This window comes from Triplophysa dalaica, chromosome 20 (genome assembly GCF_015846415.1).
Source record: "Triplophysa dalaica isolate WHDGS20190420 chromosome 20, ASM1584641v1, whole genome shotgun sequence".
Lineage (NCBI taxonomy): Eukaryota > Metazoa > Chordata > Actinopteri > Cypriniformes > Nemacheilidae > Triplophysa > Triplophysa dalaica.
In genome coordinates, this window is record NC_079561.1 from 3,293,457 (window position 1) to 3,315,194 (window position 21,738).

General features: G+C 38.0%; 1 protein-coding gene across 1 annotated transcript; it reads left to right on the forward strand.

Moving 5' to 3' along the window:
• The first annotated feature begins 247 nt into the window (after positions 1-247).
• On the forward strand, positions 248-18,264 carry ctnnbip1 (catenin, beta interacting protein 1). The gene is made up of 4 exons (XM_056734007.1): positions 248-401; positions 7,192-7,309; positions 7,684-7,774; positions 16,507-18,264. The coding sequence occupies exons 2-4, from the start codon at positions 7,214-7,216 to the stop codon at positions 16,563-16,565; spliced, it is 246 nt and encodes an 81-aa protein (XP_056589985.1). The 5' UTR covers positions 248-401; positions 7,192-7,213; the 3' UTR covers positions 16,566-18,264.
• Positions 18,265-21,738: the final 3,474 nt, after the last annotated feature.

The following is a 21,738-nucleotide window of genomic DNA, read 5'->3' on the forward strand; positions in this document are numbered from 1 at the left end:
ACCGTAGGAAATTGATCAAATATCTTCATGCAACATGATCTTTACTTAATATCCTAATGAATTTTAGCAAAAGAAAAAAATCTCAAATTTCACCCATACAATGTATTTTTGGGCGATTACAAAAAATGTTCCCTTTCTACTTAAGACTTGTTTTGTTGTCCAGGGTCACATATAACACAACACAATATAAAAAACAAAAAATCTTCCACGACAGTGTCACAGCGCCCTCTAGCGGCAAACGCGCCGCTAGTGCAAGAACTGATTCAGCAGCAGCGCGTTTATGTTCTTGATTCACTCCAGCGCTACCGACTGTCGGGATGTGACCCCGGAACCGGACGCCTCTTTATACACGAAACATCTCTCATATACAACAAAACCGACAGAACCCTGGACCAGGAGAGGTAAGCCGTCAAACAGGAGATAATTTCGGACATGTAGTACCCGAAACGAGGCGAGAACTGGAAACGCTGTGGCTGTTTTTCTGTTGCTAACGAGCTAATGTGTGTGTGAAGGGGAATTGTGGGAACTTCATTCAGGGCTTTGTTATAGCCCGACTGTTCAGTTTTCCTGTAAAAACACCCTCTGTACCATGTTCGGATCCACTTTTCTTTATTAAACATAATAGGTTTAAATAAAAAGAGCTTCTGTTTTAGTGACGTGCTGTATTTTGAAGAGATACGAGAGATATGTGCGCGCGCTTAGTAACTGGAAACGACGGGAAGAGAGAGATGAGGACTTGAGTTAATCCAGTCTGCTGTCTCACTGCTGTAGACAGAGACTTTATAACCATATTAATTTTGATAACATTTTATTAACACATTGTTTATGAGATGTTTGCGATTTGTGCTGATTACAAATACAGCTTTTCGCCACATTTCAGTTTATGAATCTGCTTCACTGAATGCACAGATATGTTTAAATGCTTGCAGGTTTATGGTCGTTATGTCTTTTTAATATTTTACTTGTTAAACTACAGAGTTTTATAGTTGAGCTACTATATATGTGTATATATATATAGTATATATATATATACACATGTATATATATATATATGTGTGTGTGTATATGTGTATGTATATGTGTATGTATATGTGTATATATACGTGTATATATACGTGTATATATGTGTGTATATGTGTGTATATGTATACGTGTATATGTATATATATGTGTATATGTATACTTGTGTATATATATGTGTATATGTATACTTGTGTATATATATGTGTATATGTATACTTGTGTATATGTGTATATGTATATATATATCTATATATGTGTGTATATGTATACTTGTGTATATATATGTGTATATGTATACTTGTGTATATGTGTATATGTATACTTGTGTATATGTATACTTGTGTATATATATGTGTATATGTATACTTGTGTGTATATATATATATGTGTATATGTATACTTGTATATGTATACTTGTGTACATATATGTGTATATGTATACTTGTATATGTATACTTGTGTACATATATGTGTATATGTATACTTCTATATGTATACTTGTGTACATATATGTGTATATGTTTACTTGTGTGTGTGTGTAACATGTATTTATTCATCTCTGACTGGCTTGGTTCCCATAGTTTTGTGAGATATGGAATTTTACTGTTGTGATTTCCAAGGCCCTGAAACCTCAAGGGACTTACTAATGTTACAGAAAACTGAATATAATTGCTTGTTTTTCATGGGCTATGAATGGCTCAATTATGTGGGAAGCATAAATAAACAGGAATATTTTTGGTTAAAAAGTCTAGGACCGAATGGCGTTGACTTATCATGATGTCTTAGTGTTGGTGATCATCTATTTTTAGTCTCTCCACACCCTGAGTTCATTGTGAATGCAGAATACCTCTGCACTTCCATCTGTCAGCCAACCTTGTGGCTCACATTTGCCTATTAAACTGGCTGTTTGCCCGCAGTGGGCTCTTGAACTGTGATGGCTCTTCGAGAGCTAACAGGCCAGGGCCTTCTCCTTGTGAACTTGGACGTGAAACTGTATTTTCTTCATTCGTGACATTCTACTGAGAGTTTCTGGCTCTTCGAATCCCAGGCAGTCAGGGGGCAGCTTGGGCTCATGGACCGCTCGACCTCTGTGTCCCGATGGGAGATCATCAGCTGCCTTTGAGCAACAAGCTTAAGCATTGGCTCAGACCTCCTGCCAAGCTTCAGCACATTTTTTGTAGGGGTGCCCAGCCCCCCGTGTGGCTTGGCACCCCCAACCCCCCTCTTTTCTGTCTGTCAGACGCTATGCAAAATGGTTCACGCCTTTAAGGGATTCTTCTTCACGATCAAGGCATTCTGGCTTAAATCAGACTCGCTCGCTGCAAATGTAGCATCTTTCTGTGGTAATTAGCGAAATCCTGCTCGGTCGGCTTAATTTTTCATTAGATAGCCCCTGATGACTTTGAAGATGAAACCTTTTGCAGGATCTCGCTCGTGTGATCATTTTGTTTGGGGTCATTTTGAAAGGCTGTGGAAGAATTCTTCATCGCTTTTAGGTGTTTAGATTGACAAGTTTGTCACACCTATAAGCAAAGGCATGGATGTTTGTGTTATAATATTATTTTGAGAATTGTCTCGTCATCATTCATCATTGGGTGTAGACAGCCGTTGCAGCAGTGATCCCAGAGGGACCTTCCTTCTGCAGTGGGTTTTGTATTGTGATTCACGACAAGCAGTCTGGTGCATGACAACCATCTTGTGAAATTCTTACCCATGACAGATTTGAATTGAGATTTGTTGCACCGACAAAATAAGCCTCTGAATTATTTTCGGGAACAATTCTACTTTGCTGTAGACTGGAATGGAGTTAATTCCATAGATTTAAGCAGGCATCACATAATGTTTATGATGAATTGAGTTTGGGTTCGGCTTTTGAAATCTTTCCAATGCACATGCATATTTTTAATAGGCAGTAATGAAATGCTGGGTCATGCGTTGCTAATAAGTCATGACCTAGTTATCAGGCATTCTCATCCCTATTGTTGTCAAATACAGTGACTATTGTGTTTACACTGTAAATGTAAAGATCAGTCTTTGCATGCTTGGATGTCTCTTAGAAATATTAAAAAAGTTTTTTTTGTTCTGCTTAGATTTGTCTTCTAGTCATTTGTTTATTTGCATTTTATTTTTTAGATATAACATCAGAGAGTTGACAGAACTCAAAGATGAGAGTTCTTACATATGCACTGAAATCTCCATCTGTGTATTTTTTTGCTGAGGTGTGTCTGGTCAGGTTTGGGGGTCAAGAACTATTTAAGGTCTCAATAGCACCCTCTGCTGCTCATCCATTTCTCGTTGATCAAAGAAAATCTGAGCATTTTCTTCATTCCCTTAGTGCTGTTGGTATATTCATTATTCATTCAGCACAGCTGCGCAAAGATGCAACTTAATACTGCAGGGGAAGCTCGCTGACAGATTTACCTTGGCCGTATGATTTGTTTTGGGGGTTGGTAGAAAGTCCCATCCCATCATTCTTCAATGATTTATCTGCCCTCACAAGACGGCATCTTCTGTTTCCACTGACAGGCACACGTCATTATTGCTTGTATTTCATACACGGCAAAATACACAGTGGACGTTCTTTATACTGTAGAAAACCATGCCGCCTCACAGTCAGTGCACTTTTGCGTGTGTATTAAATACTGGTCTATTTGGTACATCGTATGTGCTGCAAATACAGCGAGTTTCAGTTTTATGCGTATTTTCGGCAAGTTGAAAACTGAGCTTCAGACTCCTCCTCTTTGATAACAGTTCTTGCACCCTGGTTGCCCGAGGAGGATTAAAGATTAAAGGTGTTGGATTCGCTTTACCGGGATAAATTCTGGTTTAACAAATCAACAGACTTCTGAAGCCCACAGTCAGACTCTGAAGTGACTTCCATCCTCCAAATTACAACACTGGGATTAGTTGTGGTCGAAAGAAGGATTTGGCAGCATTTCATATGGAAACCTCAAACTCATAACTGTCTTAAGGTGCCATTTATTGGGAATCTCTTAAAATACGCATCATTAACTCACCCTCTTGTCATTTCAGACCTGCATGGCTTTCTTTCTTCTGCAGAACACAAAAGAAGATATTTTGAAGAATGTTGACTACCGAACAGCGTTGGCAGCCATTGACTTACATTTACATGTATGCATTTTGCAGACGCTTCTATCCAAAGCGACTTACATTGCAATGTCCTATACATTTATACATAGGTATGTGCAATCCCCTGGGATCGAACCCACAACCTCTATTGTATGGATACAAAACCAATGCAAGTTAATGGCTGCCATCGCTGTTTTCAAAATAAAAGAGGAGTAAATGATGACCGAATTGTCATTTTTGATGAACTATCACTTTAAGGTTGTTTTTTGGAAGTGTGTACCTTGCGTCATGTTGTGCCTGGGCAGAAGCAAACAATCGAGGAATCTGTCTCTGCAAGCTTCTTACGAGGATTCAAATGACTTGATGAGTCTATAAATAGAAGCGCTATCTGGTTTGTGTATCTCCTTGCAGGGTTCGTGCACCATCCCTATTCCCTACATGGATGGTGGCGGCCGTCTCTGATGAGGTGGTCTTTTGTCTGATTCGCTTAGTGTTACGAGTTCACGTCAGCGCACGCCGGTTCTTTTTCGCTGATGACCCTAAATGAACAGCTTGCTGGAGGTTTATACGCAGGCACTCTGTGGTTCACAGAGGTCATTTGGGTAAATTGCCAATTTTACCATGTGAAAGCGAATCAGGATTCACAGTGCAACCTGGGTCGTGACTGAAACGGCGGATAGGTTAGTCTGTCCCAAAGGGCCGTGCACACATTCACATGATTTGTCATCTTCTGTATGGAAACAGGCAAAGTGTAGAATGATAATAATATTTAATTTTATATGATTCATATTTATATTTCTGTTATAAAATAGCATAATACAAATTCATCTTCCTTTTTAGTTTTTTTTCTACATTATTACTGTATAAGACACGTAGATTTTTTTTTGTCAACTACCCAGTGGTATTTTAAATTGCATTTAATGCTGAGGCATCAATCTTCAGTGTATAGACTGCAATTCATCTATCTGTTTACTTAATAGTACGCAGCATTTTTTAGAGACCCCCGTTTTCTGAAATAAGTGGCGTTGTTATGCACAGGCTATGAACTGATGTTTCTGATGGAGCTGCTCGGGGTACGGCTGCTTTCTGGCCTGCCTCGTCTCCAGCTTGGAGGACAGCGATGATCAAAAGAGAGGGTGAGAGATCCAACTCCCCCCTGAAGGTGTGCTTGGTGTCACAGAGCGGCAGAGCTGACACACCAGTCCCTCTCTGGCTTTCATCTGCGTCCTGCCTCTCTCAGCGAGTGCTCCTCTTCCCCCACGGCTGCCAGCGAGACGGGGCAGGATAAAGTGCATGCTTTATTGAATACGAAGCCCTTTTGATGGCATACCCCTTTGGTGGCTGATGAGTCTGTGATACTGGAGGAAATCTGGGTTAGTTATTTTGCCGGGGTCATCTGTTTCGATAACATTATCTTGTTAAATGACAAAACCTTATTGGTATTCAAATTTATTCACCTAAAACACCTGGAGAAAGACATTTACGCCATCAACGCCAAGAACGTCGATAGGTCATGTGATGTCATCTGAGGCTACTGTCGGCTGTCTTGAAATGGAGGGTTAAGACAGCTTTTCAATTAAATATAACCCCACATCAAACAAGCTGTCAACGTGTATTAGAGGCTCTTTGTGCGGATACGAGCGTGTGAGACATCACAGGCTAGATGTCGCCAAAGGATGGAGACTGATGGATTCACGAAAACCCGCAGAATACATTTGATGCCATTTCATTTAATTCCTCTTTGTGATTTCTATTTACATGACATTGATGTGGGAGGAATTATTGTGTTAATCCATGGTCTTTTTATGTCAATGCGTGATGCCATTCTATGGAAGATAATTTGTGCAGCTTCAAAAATAGAGCGTTGTTTTGCTGATTTACTATGTAGCATTAGCCTTGTATTTTTCTTCTGTGATTATATTTCTTCTTGCACCTCTCAGGAGTTTCACGCCGAGAGTGAGTTTGAAAACAGATCATTAGGAAACGAAGAAGATGAGAGGAAGCAGGAACATGGATGGATCGAACATTAAATATGCATGAGGGTCATTTATGATGCTGTCAACCTGTTTCATGATCTAAAGTGCGTTCAGACTTCAGACACAGTCATACTGCTCGGTTTAAAGATTTCCAAAGCCAAATATGTTCTGACGGCTCAGCTGTTGTTCACACAGTTCAGAGGACTTCATTGTCTTATAGACGGTTTCATCGGACACATGTGCCTGGTCCGAAGTTAACTTATCGATTGTGTTTGATTATCTGTCTGGCTCATTTAATTTTATATTAATTTATGATTTTATATAAATATTTGTATTGAATAAATAATTTGTTAAAGGGGTTGTGTAACTTTGTCACAGCTTAAGTTTAGCCAAGTAATGGTTCTCCTACTGGAAACCCAAAATAAAACTGGCTACTAAACTTTTGTTTGTGATCAAAAATGATCTACAGGGACCCTATTTCTTGTTCTTGGCCCTCAAAAGCGTGCATGGGCAGTAACGGTTGTTTATGTTTTTACTTTGAAACCGTCTAAAGTTCCCCTCATTTTTGTTGTTCTGTTTTGAGTTATAGTGAAGCCCCACATATGATCGATTTGTAGCTAGTAGTTCAGACACAGTTGGCAGTTTGTTACTGGGTCAATACAGTATTTTTTATATCAGTGAAATAGCGCTGGCTGCAAAGATACAAGTTTTAAATGTTTGATGCATTTTGGCATTGAAAGGCTTGTGTCCGCTGAAGTTTTCATTTTAACGTGGTCGAAAAATGCTTTAAGTGCTTCATTTTAGATGTTTGATGCATTTTGGCATTGAAAGGCTTGTGTCTGCGGAAGTTTTGTTTTATCATGCTGACAAAAATGCTTTAAGTGCTTCAATTGAATGCGTTTTCCATCATAAATCAGCCATAGCTATATTTATGTTTGCTACTACAAACATTTGAACATTTTATCAATTTTTAGTTTTTACACTACTCTTTAAATAAATTATAGATTTAAATCTGACTCACAAATTCACACCCAGTGAATCATTGAATCTCTCTCTCTCTCTCTCTCTCTCTCTCTCTCTCTCTCACCCTGTGGTGGTTTAGCAGTGCGTCAGGAGCAGGGGGGATGAACCGTGAGGAAGCCCCTGGCAAGTCTCCTGAGGAGATGTACATCCAGCAGAAGGTGCGGGTGCTGCTCATGCTAAAGAAAATGGGATCAAATGTAAGTCAATTAACAAACCAATATGTCTATAAGAACATTGCATTCAGTAATGTGACCGAGAAAAACACAACAGTCATGGAGTTGGAAGTAGGGCAGAGTCAGATCATTTTTGGTTGAGATGTTATGAACACAAACATTTGGTTTCATAGATGCTGAAACACTAACATAATTAATCATGAGAACATAAACCAGTTGCATGTGAAAAAGCAAATGGTTACATTTTAATAAATTATTTTCTTTGATATAAATAGAAACCCCTGCCATTCTAAATTCTTAGCAGCGTCTGACTGTTTATTGTCCTGGAGTGATTCTAAACTAGACATTGGCGTGACTTTTTATTGCCATGTGTGATGGTTTTTTCCCCACCCTTGCAGCTGACACCAAATGAGGAAGCGTTTCTGCGAAATTATGCAGGCGTGGTGCACAGTCAGATGAGTCAGTTGCCACAGCACCCCATTGACCAGGGTAAGTCAACATTTATCATGGAAGGAATCGTTTCACATTAACCCACGCATCACTTGCATATGTAGGATGTCTATGATGTCTTTAGATACACTAGCCAATAAAAAAATCAGAATGACGTTCTTTCCTGATTGTAGGTACCATATTTTGATATAGGTGGTGTTGGTAAGATGTCATGCGTTGTGGTGTGTACAATTTGAGGTCATGGAAAAAATGTCTTTAGATAGGACAACATTGTCCTCTAGCTTTAAATCCTTAACTGGTATGTTGAGCCAACACAAGGGGGCGCTAGCACAACATAAATACTTCCTGTTGTGAGTCAGGTACACAAACTGAATACTCCATGTTTTGTAAGGATTATGTCCTCTGCTTTTAACCAAGGTGATGAGCTGAAATAACACGTGAGAATGAGACTATGTTGCTTACTCGCACTGTGCTCAAAAGGTCACATGCTCCCAAAAATGATCTGTATGATCACGTTTTTTGTTTGGGGAAAGAAGAACGAAGAATTAGTAATGTGGCAGATAACACCAGGTGTATAAAAGGATGAAGCATAGATTTTGCGTTTATTAATTATGTATACCATCCTGGTTGTTAAGCAAGGATATCAGTGCTGTGCTCTTTTTGGAAGGCTCTTTATAAATAATGCAGTAGCATAATAGAGATGAAGAGAGATGCACCCGTGGGATTTTTCCTCCACAGAAATACTCTTCGCCCGTGTTTGTTTCAACATTATGAAATCTTCCACCACCGATGAGCCAATATTTTCATGTGTGGGATTTTAATAAGACGCGGCGATGTGATGCATCTATAATAACAAATGAAAATGGCTGCCCCAGATAAAAGCGGTCTCGAATCTCTTAAACTCGGCTGAAGCTTGTGATCATCAGCAGTCCAATGAAGCTGAGATGAAAGAGAAATGAATTTAATGAACAATAGAGTCTTCTGCACAGCCCTTGTGAGTGTGAGAAGAAACTCTTTATTTTGCCATTAGTATTATGCCGTATGCAATGACTAATGTTCTTGTTATGTACATCTTGAGATGTGTCAGTTTCCATTAATACAAATTGTGACAACTTTCTCTCCCTGTCTTAAGGCGAAGAAAATGCCAAAGGGTCGTCTTGTGTGAACAGGAGTGCATTTAGTGGTGACTTTTATTTTAGGCAAATGAAACCGAGACAGTAGGAACACAACTGGGTTATTTGAGGATTTAGGTAATGAAATATTTTTTGAAAATAGATGGCGCTTTAAATCTAGAAAGGCTTGTGTTTTTCTATCCCATAGGACAAACGTGGAGCAGAATCTCAAGGGAATATAGACCAGTTAGATGAATTATTTATGTATTAAGCTCTCTCGGAGGGCCGCCTGTGTTTGCATGCAACACCTCGGAAAATGAGTCACCCTGCGACTAATAGATCTATGCAGATAAACCTATATTTACCTCTCGTTCCTTTCTTTAGGCTTACAAAATAAAGATCTGTTACGTGTCCTTCCATTTATATACATGAACGTTTTGCAGACCTATCAGACGTCTGGTGTAAATAGCAGCTTTTTTTGGGGGAATTAATTTGGCGATTGATACAGTGAAACATTTGTGCGTGAACACAAGAAAATAAACTAGAAATTCACAGATACAGACGGTCCACTGCAGTGACCCTCAGTCTCTAAACAGCTATTCTCTCATGAACAAACTTCTTTGTGTATTGAGCAGCCCCCTTGTTTGTTTTTGTCATTGTTAAGCCTAATGATGTTGTCACATTTTTGAAAATGTTGTATGTAAAAGGTATGCACCTTAGCTTCTTGGCATTTGCATTCGAGATCATCTAATTAGCTAATTACCATAATCACACATTATAAATGTTGTGATGTATTTTTAATCAGGTCGTAGGAGTTGGAGTTTAGGGGAGAGAGCTGGCTGGTGGTGTCAGGGGATGATGAGGAGGGAACTGAAGAACTTTTGCACTTTATGAAGCTTGAGGCAGATTCATTAAAGGAGTAGTTCACTTCAAACTTTGTCCTATTGATTTTACAGTTGTGCTCAAAAGTTTACATACCCCTTGCTGAAACTGGAAAAAGGTGAAACATTTGGAAAAATAAGAGGATTTTTGAAAATTAATATTTATTTTCAATTTAGTCCTGCCCTGAGCAAGTTATCTCACTAAAGAAATATTAACATAAAGTTCACACTAAAGAATAATTACAGAATTTCAAAAAATATCCCAGGGCAAAAGTTTACATACCCCTGATTCTAAATACTGTATGATGTTACCTAATGAATCAAGTAAATAATCAAATTATTTACTTTATAAACTCTTTATAAATTATTTGAGTTATTATATACTCAAATAATCAAGTTTGTATGTTTAGTCACAGTTGTTTAAGGGTTTCTTGTTTGTCATGAGTCATTAGACTGTCCACTGATCTTCAAAACAATCACCCAGGTCCTCCACAATCTTTACTTTTTCAGTATTTCTGGACATTTGACTCATGTCCAGCAGTAACTGTATGATGTTGAGATTCCTCATACACAACTATTACAATAGATAGAAACATTCAGTGCTGCCCACAAAGTCAACACGATTCATAAAAGCTCAATAAAGTCAGCTGGGTGTAAAACCTCTGGTTTTGGTGTAAATTGTTATCGTTTAATTTATACATCTTATTTTTTTCCATTCACTTATGTCCTTAATTTGTCTTTAAAAAAAATCTTAATTTGGCAACTAATTATAATGTTATATATTCATATATCCATATTTTATTTTGATGAAAGATGAAGTTACTAGATCCAGGTGGGGTGTTAGTGGCATGCCTCCACACAGAGCCTCACCATTGGCTTCAAATGAACAATGAGGCTGTGAGAGAACCTGTCAATCCTTTGTCATAGGCCTTGGGTGCTGAACAGCACGGTGAGTACAGTAGTCAGTTTCCATGACGACGGAATGGGTTGCGAGCAGGGTGGACAGGGGCACCGTGATGTGGTGAATGAGGGAGAGGAACTGGCCTCATTAGAGGACCTTCATGCACGCCGCATTGTTCATTACAGATGAATGGTGGAGGAACAGAACACTCGCTCCCTTTGGCCCCGTTCGTGTGACACAGTGTTTGAAAGCATGCTGCTCTTTTACATCAGCCTTACATGCTTTAATTGACGTCGGACAGGAGAGGATTGTATCTACTCAATGGCAACACTGTGTAAGCGTTTGAGATGTGTGCATTACCCATCTGAAGCAGAGTCAATGCTTTTGTCTTGTGGCTGTCGGTATAATCCTTAGATAGAAAAGTCCCAGACTGAACTCTCCATCAGCTTACTGATGCAACACGGAGTGGTTTCATTACCAAACCAATGAGTCAGTCATTTACAAAACATGCCCGGAAAGCTTTTTTTTGTAATGCATGTACCCAATAAAGTATCTGAGAAAAACCACTTCTAAAAATATTCAACATTATGTTTTCGGAATTCATGAAGTTTTGAATGAATAACTTCTGGCTAAAATGTAAATAGGGAAAAAAACCATATTAAAGTTTTACATAATGCCTTTCCTCTCAGGCTAGTACCGTAAGCCTAAATCTGTCCATTTGTTTTGTGAAAAGTATTAACAGTTGTTTAGTTTGTCAGCTATGCAACAGATCTTTTGCTTGTAATCCAGACCTGTCACAGACCTGCACTACATGTGGAAATATTACTGTTGTATTGCTTGAAAGTGAATGTGAACTTGTTTCTTTACAGTATTTGAGGTCTAAAAAAATATAGAGCACCTTTTCTGTTATGTTGAACTGTTCCTCCAGTTTTCATTTTCTACGAATAAATGCAAATAGAAACAATGTTTTTGTTTAAAATTTTGTAGAAATATTTTTACTAGTTTACAGAATAAAACAAAAGTTATAATTTTAGCCAAACACATACCTATCAATAGAAAATAATTATAATAATAACATGTCTCTTTATTTTATCTGCGGCTGTATCTAAAGCATGTATATGTTTATTATATTTTAAATACATTTCCTTTATTCTAAGCCTGTAAAAGCAAATAAAAGTCAGACACCGCAATGGAAAAAACTCCTATGCATACTGCACCGCAGCTATGTATTGGGTATTTTTATTATAGTTTCTATATTTTATTTATATTTATAATCCAAAGCCTAGAAAAGTAATGCAAATTAAAGTCCAGACCTTAATTACCTTTACAGAAACATTATAAATGTATACACATACATTATGAATATGTATGTGTGTTTGTATACATGCTTTTATTTTTATTTTACAAGCCTCCATTTACAGCGCCGACCTAATGTTTTATTTAATACAAGCGATGCCATAAATCATCATTCAATAATCTCTATTGTTATTGCAGTAACTTGCACTGCTCTAATGAGGTAGTTTATATAGCAGTTGTCATGGTAACTGAAGCTTATTAGTCCAATACAGGATAATTCTCTTCATTTGAGTCTCTCAAGCTAAAGCTTAGGGCTGGAATGGCAAAGAAACAGTCTGGGATTGTGAGTCACGTGTCTTTGATGTAAAATATGGTCATTTACACAGCAACCTGTGGGTGTGTGTGTATGTCAGCCCCACACACTCGCTGGTCATGATTTATCACAGCCGGTCATATTAAATTGTGTTTCCTGAATTGATCCTCTAATGCCATATCTGTCACCATCGATTAATTCTTCGGCCGTGATTCACCTGCCCCTATCACTGTCAGAGATTTTATTATTGCCATTATACGAGGATTCAATATAGCTCAGCTCAAAAATAAACCCCGTTTAAAAGTACTATCACACAAGTGTACTTCTACAGGTCTGTGATCAGAAGTTAAACCAGCCAGTTTAGGGATGTGAGACGCCGGTGATATGTGGAGACAGACAGCTGCTGTTTGTTCATAGGTGTTCGTAGCCTGCCGGATTGTGATGCAATCTGAATCCGAGCTGTTGCCAGGCAACGGCTCATTAGGGATCTGACGTCTATAGCGTGTTGGCTGTTGCTCGTGTGACACAGCAAGCGTTGCTGGGAGTGGCACAGTCATGATGGAAAGCAGAAGATGGAGAAGGAACATTTCATCCATCTGTTCACGGTTTCATGTCCTCCCTTCTGCTTCTCTTGCACTTTTGTACAACTGAGGGTTTTAGGCCTGGCCTGTCGACACTTGTAAAGCTGTTTCCTTATCCTTGACTCCTCCCTGCCTGGATCACCGTTATGTAAGCGTTATGCAACCCTAGATCAAAGATGTGCTGATAGGTATTGAGAAGCCATGGTACTTGGCATCGGTCTTGATGCTAAGTGGTTTTTTTTTGGGTCACATGTCGTTTATTGTCTATACAGCACAGTCTTTTTTGTTCTTAAATTGCTTTTGAATCAAAGGGATAGTTCACCTTTATATAGAAATACTGTCTTCATTTATCCTCATCTCAGTTGAAACACAAAAGAAGATATTTTGAGAAATGTCTCAGTAGTTTTGTGTCTATACAATGGAAGTCATTGGGGCCAATGTTGGTTGGTTAGTTAACTACATTTTTCCAAATATCTTCTGTGTTCTGCAGAAGAAGAAAAAAAGAAAGTCATACAGGTTTGGAATGACATGAGAGTAAGTAAATAGTTGTAAATTTACTTACTTTACTTTACTTAAATGTCCCATTTTTTTTTTACTTTTTCAATTTTATTATATTTTCAAGGCTTTTTTCACTTTACATGCATCTTCTGTCACTACTTGTGATTAAATTTAAAAAGTAGGGCATTTAATTGTGTCATATGGCTCGAATATATGTTTTCATGTGTCTTTGGTGTGTTATAAGTTGCCCATGCATGTATTAGACATGTAAAATTGCGAAAAATGGTGTTGGAACAAAAGATGCATTCTATCGAAGACCTGCCTGAAACGCCTCATGTAACCACAACCCCACAAATCTACATCAGTCTGTTGTATGATTTGACTAAGACCGCACAAATGTAAACGCAAGTGAGGTGGGTGTACCTGTCAGTACAATTGCTTTGGAACCTGACATTCCAAATATGGTAAGAGTTGTTACATTTCCATCACACGCTTGCAGTATTCGACCAATCACTACGCACTGGTTAACTGGCCAATCATAGCACACCTCGCTTTTCAGAGCAATGAGCTTTGCAAAAAATCTGTGGGTTTATGAGAAGCGGGGCAAAAAGAAGATACAAACATGCACGGTATGTGGAAAATACAGCTTTTTTAACCTTAAATCGTTTATAAACATTGCATTATCATATAAAACAAACAATAATATTCGTTTAAGCCGTGTCATATGACCCCTTTACTTTTGTCACTACATACACAATTTATATACACACAAAAAAAGTGTTACAACTGCTATATTCTCACATTTTCATATAGTTTCAAATTTACTGAACAGGTGAAGAGACCCCTTAACTCCGCCCACCTGAGACGGATCATAAAACCAGCCGTAAAAAGGAATTAAATCAGACCCATATTCACTAGTCAGACAGTTTGTGTAAGTGTGAACTGTGCCAGCAGGGTGTGATCTTTCACTGTTGTGTAAGGTGTTAATACTCCCGTCCACAGTTGAGAGAAAACATCTTCAGTATAGTTATGCATATCTAATATGTATGTTGACTTTAAATGATCAGGAAACATTGACGTTTTGATAGAATATCTAAAATCCTGGAGAATGAAATTAGTCATTTGACCTCAAAGTGTGGAAGTGTGTGTGATTGTGGGCTGGAGAACATGAAAGGCAGAGGATATTAAAATGGAACCTGGCCTGTTCTGCCGTGTGCTTATTAAACGTATCCAGGGTCAGATAAAACACAGTGTACATGTCCTAACAAGAATCTTTGATGTGCGCTAAGAGGGCGACCAACATGCCAGACACTAAATGCACAATTAAACCTAAACCAGCAATAACCCATCCACCACTTCGCGGTCTGGTACAAAAACAGACAGGCGCTTGTTTAAGAGTCTTTTATCTTCCCTCATAATTAAATCCTTTGAGGCAGAAGGTGTTATGGGCAACTGTGAAACCTTTTTATAGCAAAGATCTGGAATGATCGACACAGGGTTTTAGCTAAAAAAAAAAAAGACGCCCTGTAAATCCGAAGATGAGAAGTGACTGATTCAAGCCGAAGCCTGTTGGCGGAATTTGGCGTGTTATTTTTCACATCACTTGATTCAATTATATCTCCCAGGTTTTCATTGAAGTGTCAGTGGGATTAAAATGCATGACTTTTCAGGAAAACACAGTTCCACAGTTTATGCAACCGGCGAATATTCTTGCGAACCTCTTAACATAAATAAATGGTTTCTGGCTTTAAAAATGGTCTAACTCAAATGAATACACTCTTCTAAAGGTTCTTCGCTATTTTCATAAATGAACAAAAAGTTCTTTGTGGTGAAAAAAGGTTTTTGAGATTTAAAAAAGTAAGAAAGGGATGGTTCTTTAAAGAACCTTTGACTGAATGGTTCTTTGTGGAACCAAAAATTCTTCTTCTTTGGCATCGCTGTGAACAACCTTTAAGCACCTTTATTTTTAAGAGTGTACCAAGCTGTTTAAGAGCCGAAGACCAAGATAGTATGTTATGGTGTTTTGTAGCTCATGAATATGACATGACATAGAAATACACAACAAAATCTGCATCTGGAATGCATTGTAGGTAAAAAAAATATATAAATTGATGAAGTTGAATATTATGTGACTAAATGCGAAACCTTTAAAATAGTTGCATGAACAGAAGTATTCAATTTATTATTTACATGTTTAATTTAGCTTTTATCAACCAAATCTTTCCTGTAGCTCAGTGGTAAGAGCAATGCGTTAGCAACGCAAGGATGTGGGTTCGATCCCAGGGGATTGCACATACCCAAGTATAAATGTATAGGATAATGCAAAAATGGTTCCCATTGACTTGACCATGGTAATATTTTTATATAGAGTTTGGTTCCAAAATGAGATGACTCATTTTTTATTGTGCATTCCAATTAATATCAATCAAACTGCAATTGGTTTGTTTGATTTAAGATATAATAACTAAAAAAATACAGCTAACTAACACAATAAAAACATGATTTTTGAAAATGTTTAAAACAGAGTAATCTCATTTTGGAGCCAAACTCTTCTTTATTTCTACTATGAACAGTCAATGTGGACCATTTTTTGGGTGAACTATTCCCTTAATTTAGATCAAACCAAGCACACGAGAGCTCTTCCTCGCCAGAAACCTTGCTTGACCTTCAGACTTCCACCTGCTCTGAAATAATCCCTTCAAAGCATTTGTTTACTGTTTACACGTTTGTGCTACTGTTATTAATCCATGTTCATCTCGGGAGAGCTGGAGCTGCAAATCTTGTTAACTGGTTTGCAGGGGTTTGTGTTCCGACCCCGGGCAGAATCATTAATTCAGGATTGGAATTGATTAGCGCCTCTCGCTGTGAGCCTAGCCCAAACATGACTGAAATCACAAACCATTTCACTCCTTCTGCACACTTCATGCAATCCAGCGGTGACATTAAAGGGGACATCAAGAGCATTGGTTCTGTTTTTTAGACTAGTCTTTTTCCTCACTGTGTTTTTATTATAGATATGGATTTGGTATATGGGGTTTCTTGTCACACCTCTTATCTATGCTGTGCAGAACATCCCATTCAGTTGTGATGCAAGTGTCATGTATTTAGAGATTTTCCTTCATGTGCGACATATTACAATGCACATTACTTGATCCATCATTAGTTTTGACAGTCTTGTCCTTTTCCCAGGTGCTGAGGATGTGGTGATGGCCTTCTCAAGATCAGAGGCTGAGGACAGGAGACAGTGACCTCTCGCCAAGTCACTACAGCTAAATACCACATAACACTGTTGATGGAGAGGGCGGGACCTGAGATGGGAGAGGGGTGGGGCTCTGCCGCGTGCTCGTTGCCACACTTCCCTTCGCTACCCCATTCCCCTCCTCTTCCTCACGAACTGTTACACTATCAGGGCCCGTGGCCTCAAAAATACCTGCTGACTTACAGCAAGAGTCAGAATGAGCGGGCAAACGTTTGATTTTGCTGTTTTTTAGGATTTTTTTTGTTTGTTTTTTGTTGACTTATGCTTCAGTGAGTGGCGTTTCATGTTTGTTCCCATGAGAGACTGAACGGACCAAGAGCTTCATTTTTCTGGTCAAACCAAGAAAGAATATAAATGGCCTTATGGGTAAATCGCCTGTCATTAGAGACAAACCTGTTTGTTTAAATTAGTAGTTTCTTGTTTTGTTGTCCACACCACGTATTTGTTTTCAGGGTTGTCAAGTAGATGTTTACATCATAATGTCTTCAGAATAACATTATTATTGGTGTGGAGATGAAAGAATAACATCAAAATGGACGAGGCCCGTACGTAAGCACACTCACAGAATGATGTCCTACAGATGAACTGATGTATCACGATCTGTTTTCTCGGTGTTTGCATCAATGTGACATTTCCTAGGCTTTTTTGTACAGAACGTAAGAAAAAAGTAGAAAAGTGAATAAATTGTGCCAATTGTGTTTTTATGTAAAATATTTCTGAAGGTATCTAATGAATGTCTTAGGTCCCTATTTATTTTTCAGATGTCTTAAAGTCTAGACAAACATGAACCCCAACTCCAGGAATCTTTTTCAGCTCTAAATTTGTAACAGCGTGTTTTGATTAAAACGACCTAAGACAGTATCCTGAAATGTGCAAACGCGTCAAATAGAGGCATTGTGACAGAATGTGCTTTTCTCTGACACGAGTATTTCTTGCCGTATATCTAACAGCGTGGAGGACACATTTTAATGAAGTGTGTTTATTAAGATGACTCCAGACAGCCCTCAATAACAAAGTCATTAAAAGGGCAACGCTTTTAACTTTCATGTTTAATTGATTTGAACATTTTTGTCTTTTTGCCTCTGACCTTTTTGGTAACATCGGTATTTAACGTTTTGTTGACCTGCTTAACATAATTATTGTATCTCAGTGTTTTGAATCGATGCATGCCTGTATTGAGGTTTAAGATGTATATTTAAGTAGCTCTAATGATCACGAGAGCCTGGCAGCATTAAACATCACCTCTTTTAATCTGTGGACGTCCTTTTAAACATTTTCCATAACATGTCTGCCTACGATCTCCTCTCAGCAATAAACATCTGAATGGATGTCTTCAGTCTATATTTACAGGCATCTGTTTGCTTTTAACTGTTGTTTTAAAGTTATTCTTATTTTCTCTATGCATTTTTTTATTCGGAAGCATACAAACGTGTCTTAACTGCCATCAGGTTGGGTCTATGACCCTAGCCGCCCAAACATACGAATGTCACTATGTCTGGATTCATGTTTGGTTCATTGACTTCACTGCATGTTGTCCCTTCCCCCTCAAGCTGTTAAACTATTAAATGTGAATTGCTTTTTTATTGTTTAAAATTCAATTGAGTTGATGTTTTATGCTGTTGACTACGTCACTCGACTACAATGCGTCCAAATCTATACCAACCGAACATTAAAGGAGTTTAAAACTGCCCTTTGGTTTGAATATTTTTGCTTCCGGTGGAATTTCTGAAATTTGGGAGACTAGGATGTTCAGAACTTTCTGTCTTTATGATAAGAACTGAAAGGAAGAGAGAGATAACATTGTGGCAAGTTTCTCATAATAAGGGCATATTGCTCCTCTTTCTAAAGGCTCTGTAATCTATTCTGAGGTATGATAAGATACACACACACAACCAAGACAAGCAGTCTCTAAAGTGAACGGACAGACACTTTAAGTAATGGTTTATGAGTAAAAATGCATTATGGAGATCAGGGTGACATTTGCAATTGTTTGTTCCCTGTTTTATAAAGAAAGAAAAAGTTTCTGGCAATTTCTTTTTACTCAGGTAGCTCAAAAGCATAATGTCTATTACACCGAACGCAGTGCGATGCAGCGCAAAAAAAGACAATTGAACGCACTACAACCTATTATCATTTTAAAGTGACAATCTCATTTGTACAAGCGTGTTCCCGTCCGGTGTAGACACGGTGTTAAAGTTGACAAATTTAAGTCATTTAATGCAATTCGTGATCTTGCACAAAATTCAGAAACAAAAAGCAAAATAACATAACTATAATTGTTATTTACAATAATAAAAACAGTGTCTTCGTCCTTGGAGATAATGTAACTCAATTGTGTTTAAAAGTCAACCCATCCCAAAACAGGCATCATTTACAGTACAGTACAGTCTGGTGCTAACCGCAGGTGGCAGTCTGTATCCTCATTCTGATCACATGAATTCCCAATATAATCAACATCTGTTCGCTGTTTCTCTCGCCATCTTCCACAGATGGTCAAATCCTGTGATTTAGAGGAGGCTGGCTCTGGGCTCGAAGCGCCAGCTGCTGCAAAATATAAATGGGCATAAATCGCCCTCAAATGCATTGCCATTTTCAAGACACGGCTCCATCACCTGACTAAACTCTCCCTTTCCTAGACCAATCAGACATCTGACTTAAAAGTGTAAATACTTGAATGCATTCCCTCGCCCCAAGATATATCTTGAATATTCATGATGTCTGTTTAAGAAGTTGGCTGGTGGTTTGAAGGCACACTCGGATGGGTGCCCAGCCTTTTGGCTGACTTGAAAAGCTGTCTTGGGAGAATTGGGTGCAATGCGAGGGTCATGATGTGCTTGTGAAGATTCTGCAGTTCTTTCTTTTAATCTGTTCTGGACTGCAGTTGACACTGTATGTTATGCGAGTTACTGTTACATAATGTAACACTGGGTTTGTAAACAGTATGACACTGAATCACTATGTGCTCATCTTTTTTTTCACACATTTATTATTATAGTGGATGTAAAGCTTCTGAACAGAATACTTTACTATACAATACTACAAAAATGAACTAAATGTAGTATTATTAGACTATGATAATATATTTGGTCATCAGATGAGCATACTTTTTAATATTCTTATTTGAAGAGCCGGATTCAACATGTTGAATGAAGTATCTCCTTCTGGCAATAATAGCACTACTTCAAAGACGCTTTCAAATCCATTAAAGTATCAAAAATGCAACATGCTCAGACTCGGCCAGACATCAGCATATATGTTAACCTAAATATGATGGAATTAAATAGTAATTATTAACGTGAATGCATTTTTGCTTTGAGGCTATATGCTACCATCAAAAATGGGTCTGGGACGCCAGAAATATCCAGTTTTGAAATAAATGTTTTTTTTTCAGTAAAATTTAATGTTTTTCGTGTGAATTTTCAGATTTACAGTAATAAAATGTTTTTTGAGCGTATTTCAAATATACAGTAAAATCTTTTAAAACACAGTAAAATTCTGTAAATCGTTTTTACAGGGAATATATAACGTTTATTATTAGCTGATACTCATTTTAAATGCACATTTTTGTTATATAGTGAAATGCATACATCACTATTCATTTAACTCTTTTCGGCGTCATTCACTGTAGTGTCATTTTGTGTCACACCTGAATTATGTGGAAATAATGTCCGAGACTTTCACATAGGCTTTTTACAAAAACCTCTAAAACCATATTAATTTCATTGTTGTATTTCAATCCATACAGAAATTCGTAGCTGGATTTTAATATGATAATAAATAAAGGTAATGAAATCCAAAGCTTTCTGTGAAATGGTAAAACTCACTCCTCTTCTTTATTGTTTTTAGTCATATACTGTACAGATTTGTTTGGTATTAATGACTCATATGTGGGTGGAGAGCCAGTGTTTTTTTCATTCTGTCCCTCTGCTGAGGCTTCTGTCCTCAAACGGCTCTCTGTTTAAATGAATATCCAGAACTCACTGCATGACGAATAATCCTGGATGCTTCTCATCTCACTTAACCAGAGATGGCTATATCCGTTTGTCCCAGATTACAACGAGGACATTAGCCCGACCATCTGCTGCTCAAGTTTCTTCCTTCAAGAATTAAAAGGAAAGCTGAACGGTTTTACGTAACTGCCACATATTTAATTTCGTTTCTGATTATTAGTTTTCTTTGGGTGGTTTAAGTTCATTTATTAAGTTTCCTTTTTTACGTACATATGGGTCATCATTTTTTTTTATGTGCCCGTTTCAGCTTTATTTTAACCTATAAATATGCAACATTATAAGTAACTAAATGTACCCTTCAGGATTGTCCCATATAGGATGTCCATCATTCGTGGTGGTTGGCCTGTCCACCTTCTCACAAACTCACATGTCCTCATGCTTTAGCCATCAGGATGTCTTTCACCTCCACTAAAGGTTTTCCGCACGCGTGGGAAAATGAGGATACCACTGAAAATAGGAAAAACAATGAACAGGACGCAGTTTTATTGCCCGTTGTGCTTGTAAAATAAACTTATTCCTTTGAAACCTATTCTCTCATATCAGTTGTATGCTTATGTGATCACTAATGGAAAAGCATGTGTTGATATTGGTCATGGCATGTAACTCATTTAACTTCTCCCTGTGGTTACCATAGAAACAGCGCATGCAGCGGTTAGACTGCAACGAAAGGGCCCTTCTCTTTCATTAAGCTAAATTTCTGCTCCTAGAATCCCACTAAGGCGTAGTTTTGGTTAATCAATAATGGTTGTTGACAAAGCTCCATAAGATGACAGTCTCACTGAGGTGAGCTAATGCGAATGTTAGAGACACATTTGTCGCTTTTCCAAGATGAGTGTGTGTTTTAGTTAGAGATATTTATAAATGCTGCTGACACTTTAAAAGCTGCTCACACATGTGACTCATTGTCAGTTTAAAAATGTTTGTCTAGCCCAGTGGTTCTCAAACTGGTGCATCCGGGGGGGCACAGAATTTGTGGCATTTTATGAAATATAGAAATTATTTTTAAAGGTGAAATCAAAAATAAGACCAGCCCCCAAAATAGTTTATGTTCCAGTGTATGGTTTTGGTAAAAAAAATCTGAGTTTAAGATTAAGGGATAATGTACAGGCAGCCGGTTGTTATCGCGAAAATAAGCCCCGACATCACACTGAA

Bases quoted from the DNA above. Each gene is read 5' to 3' on its own strand.
- ctnnbip1 (XM_056734007.1), top strand. From the start codon at position 7,214: ATGAACCGTGAGGAAGCCCCTGGCAAGTCTCCTGAGGAGATGTACATC. The intron at 7,310-7,683 runs GTAAGTCAATTA...CCACCCTTGCAG, and splicing joins TAAAGAAAATGGGATCAAAT to CTGACACCAAATGAGGAAGC. The intron at 7,775-16,506 runs GTAAGTCAACAT...TCCTTTTCCCAG, and splicing joins ACAGCACCCCATTGACCAGG to GTGCTGAGGATGTGGTGATG.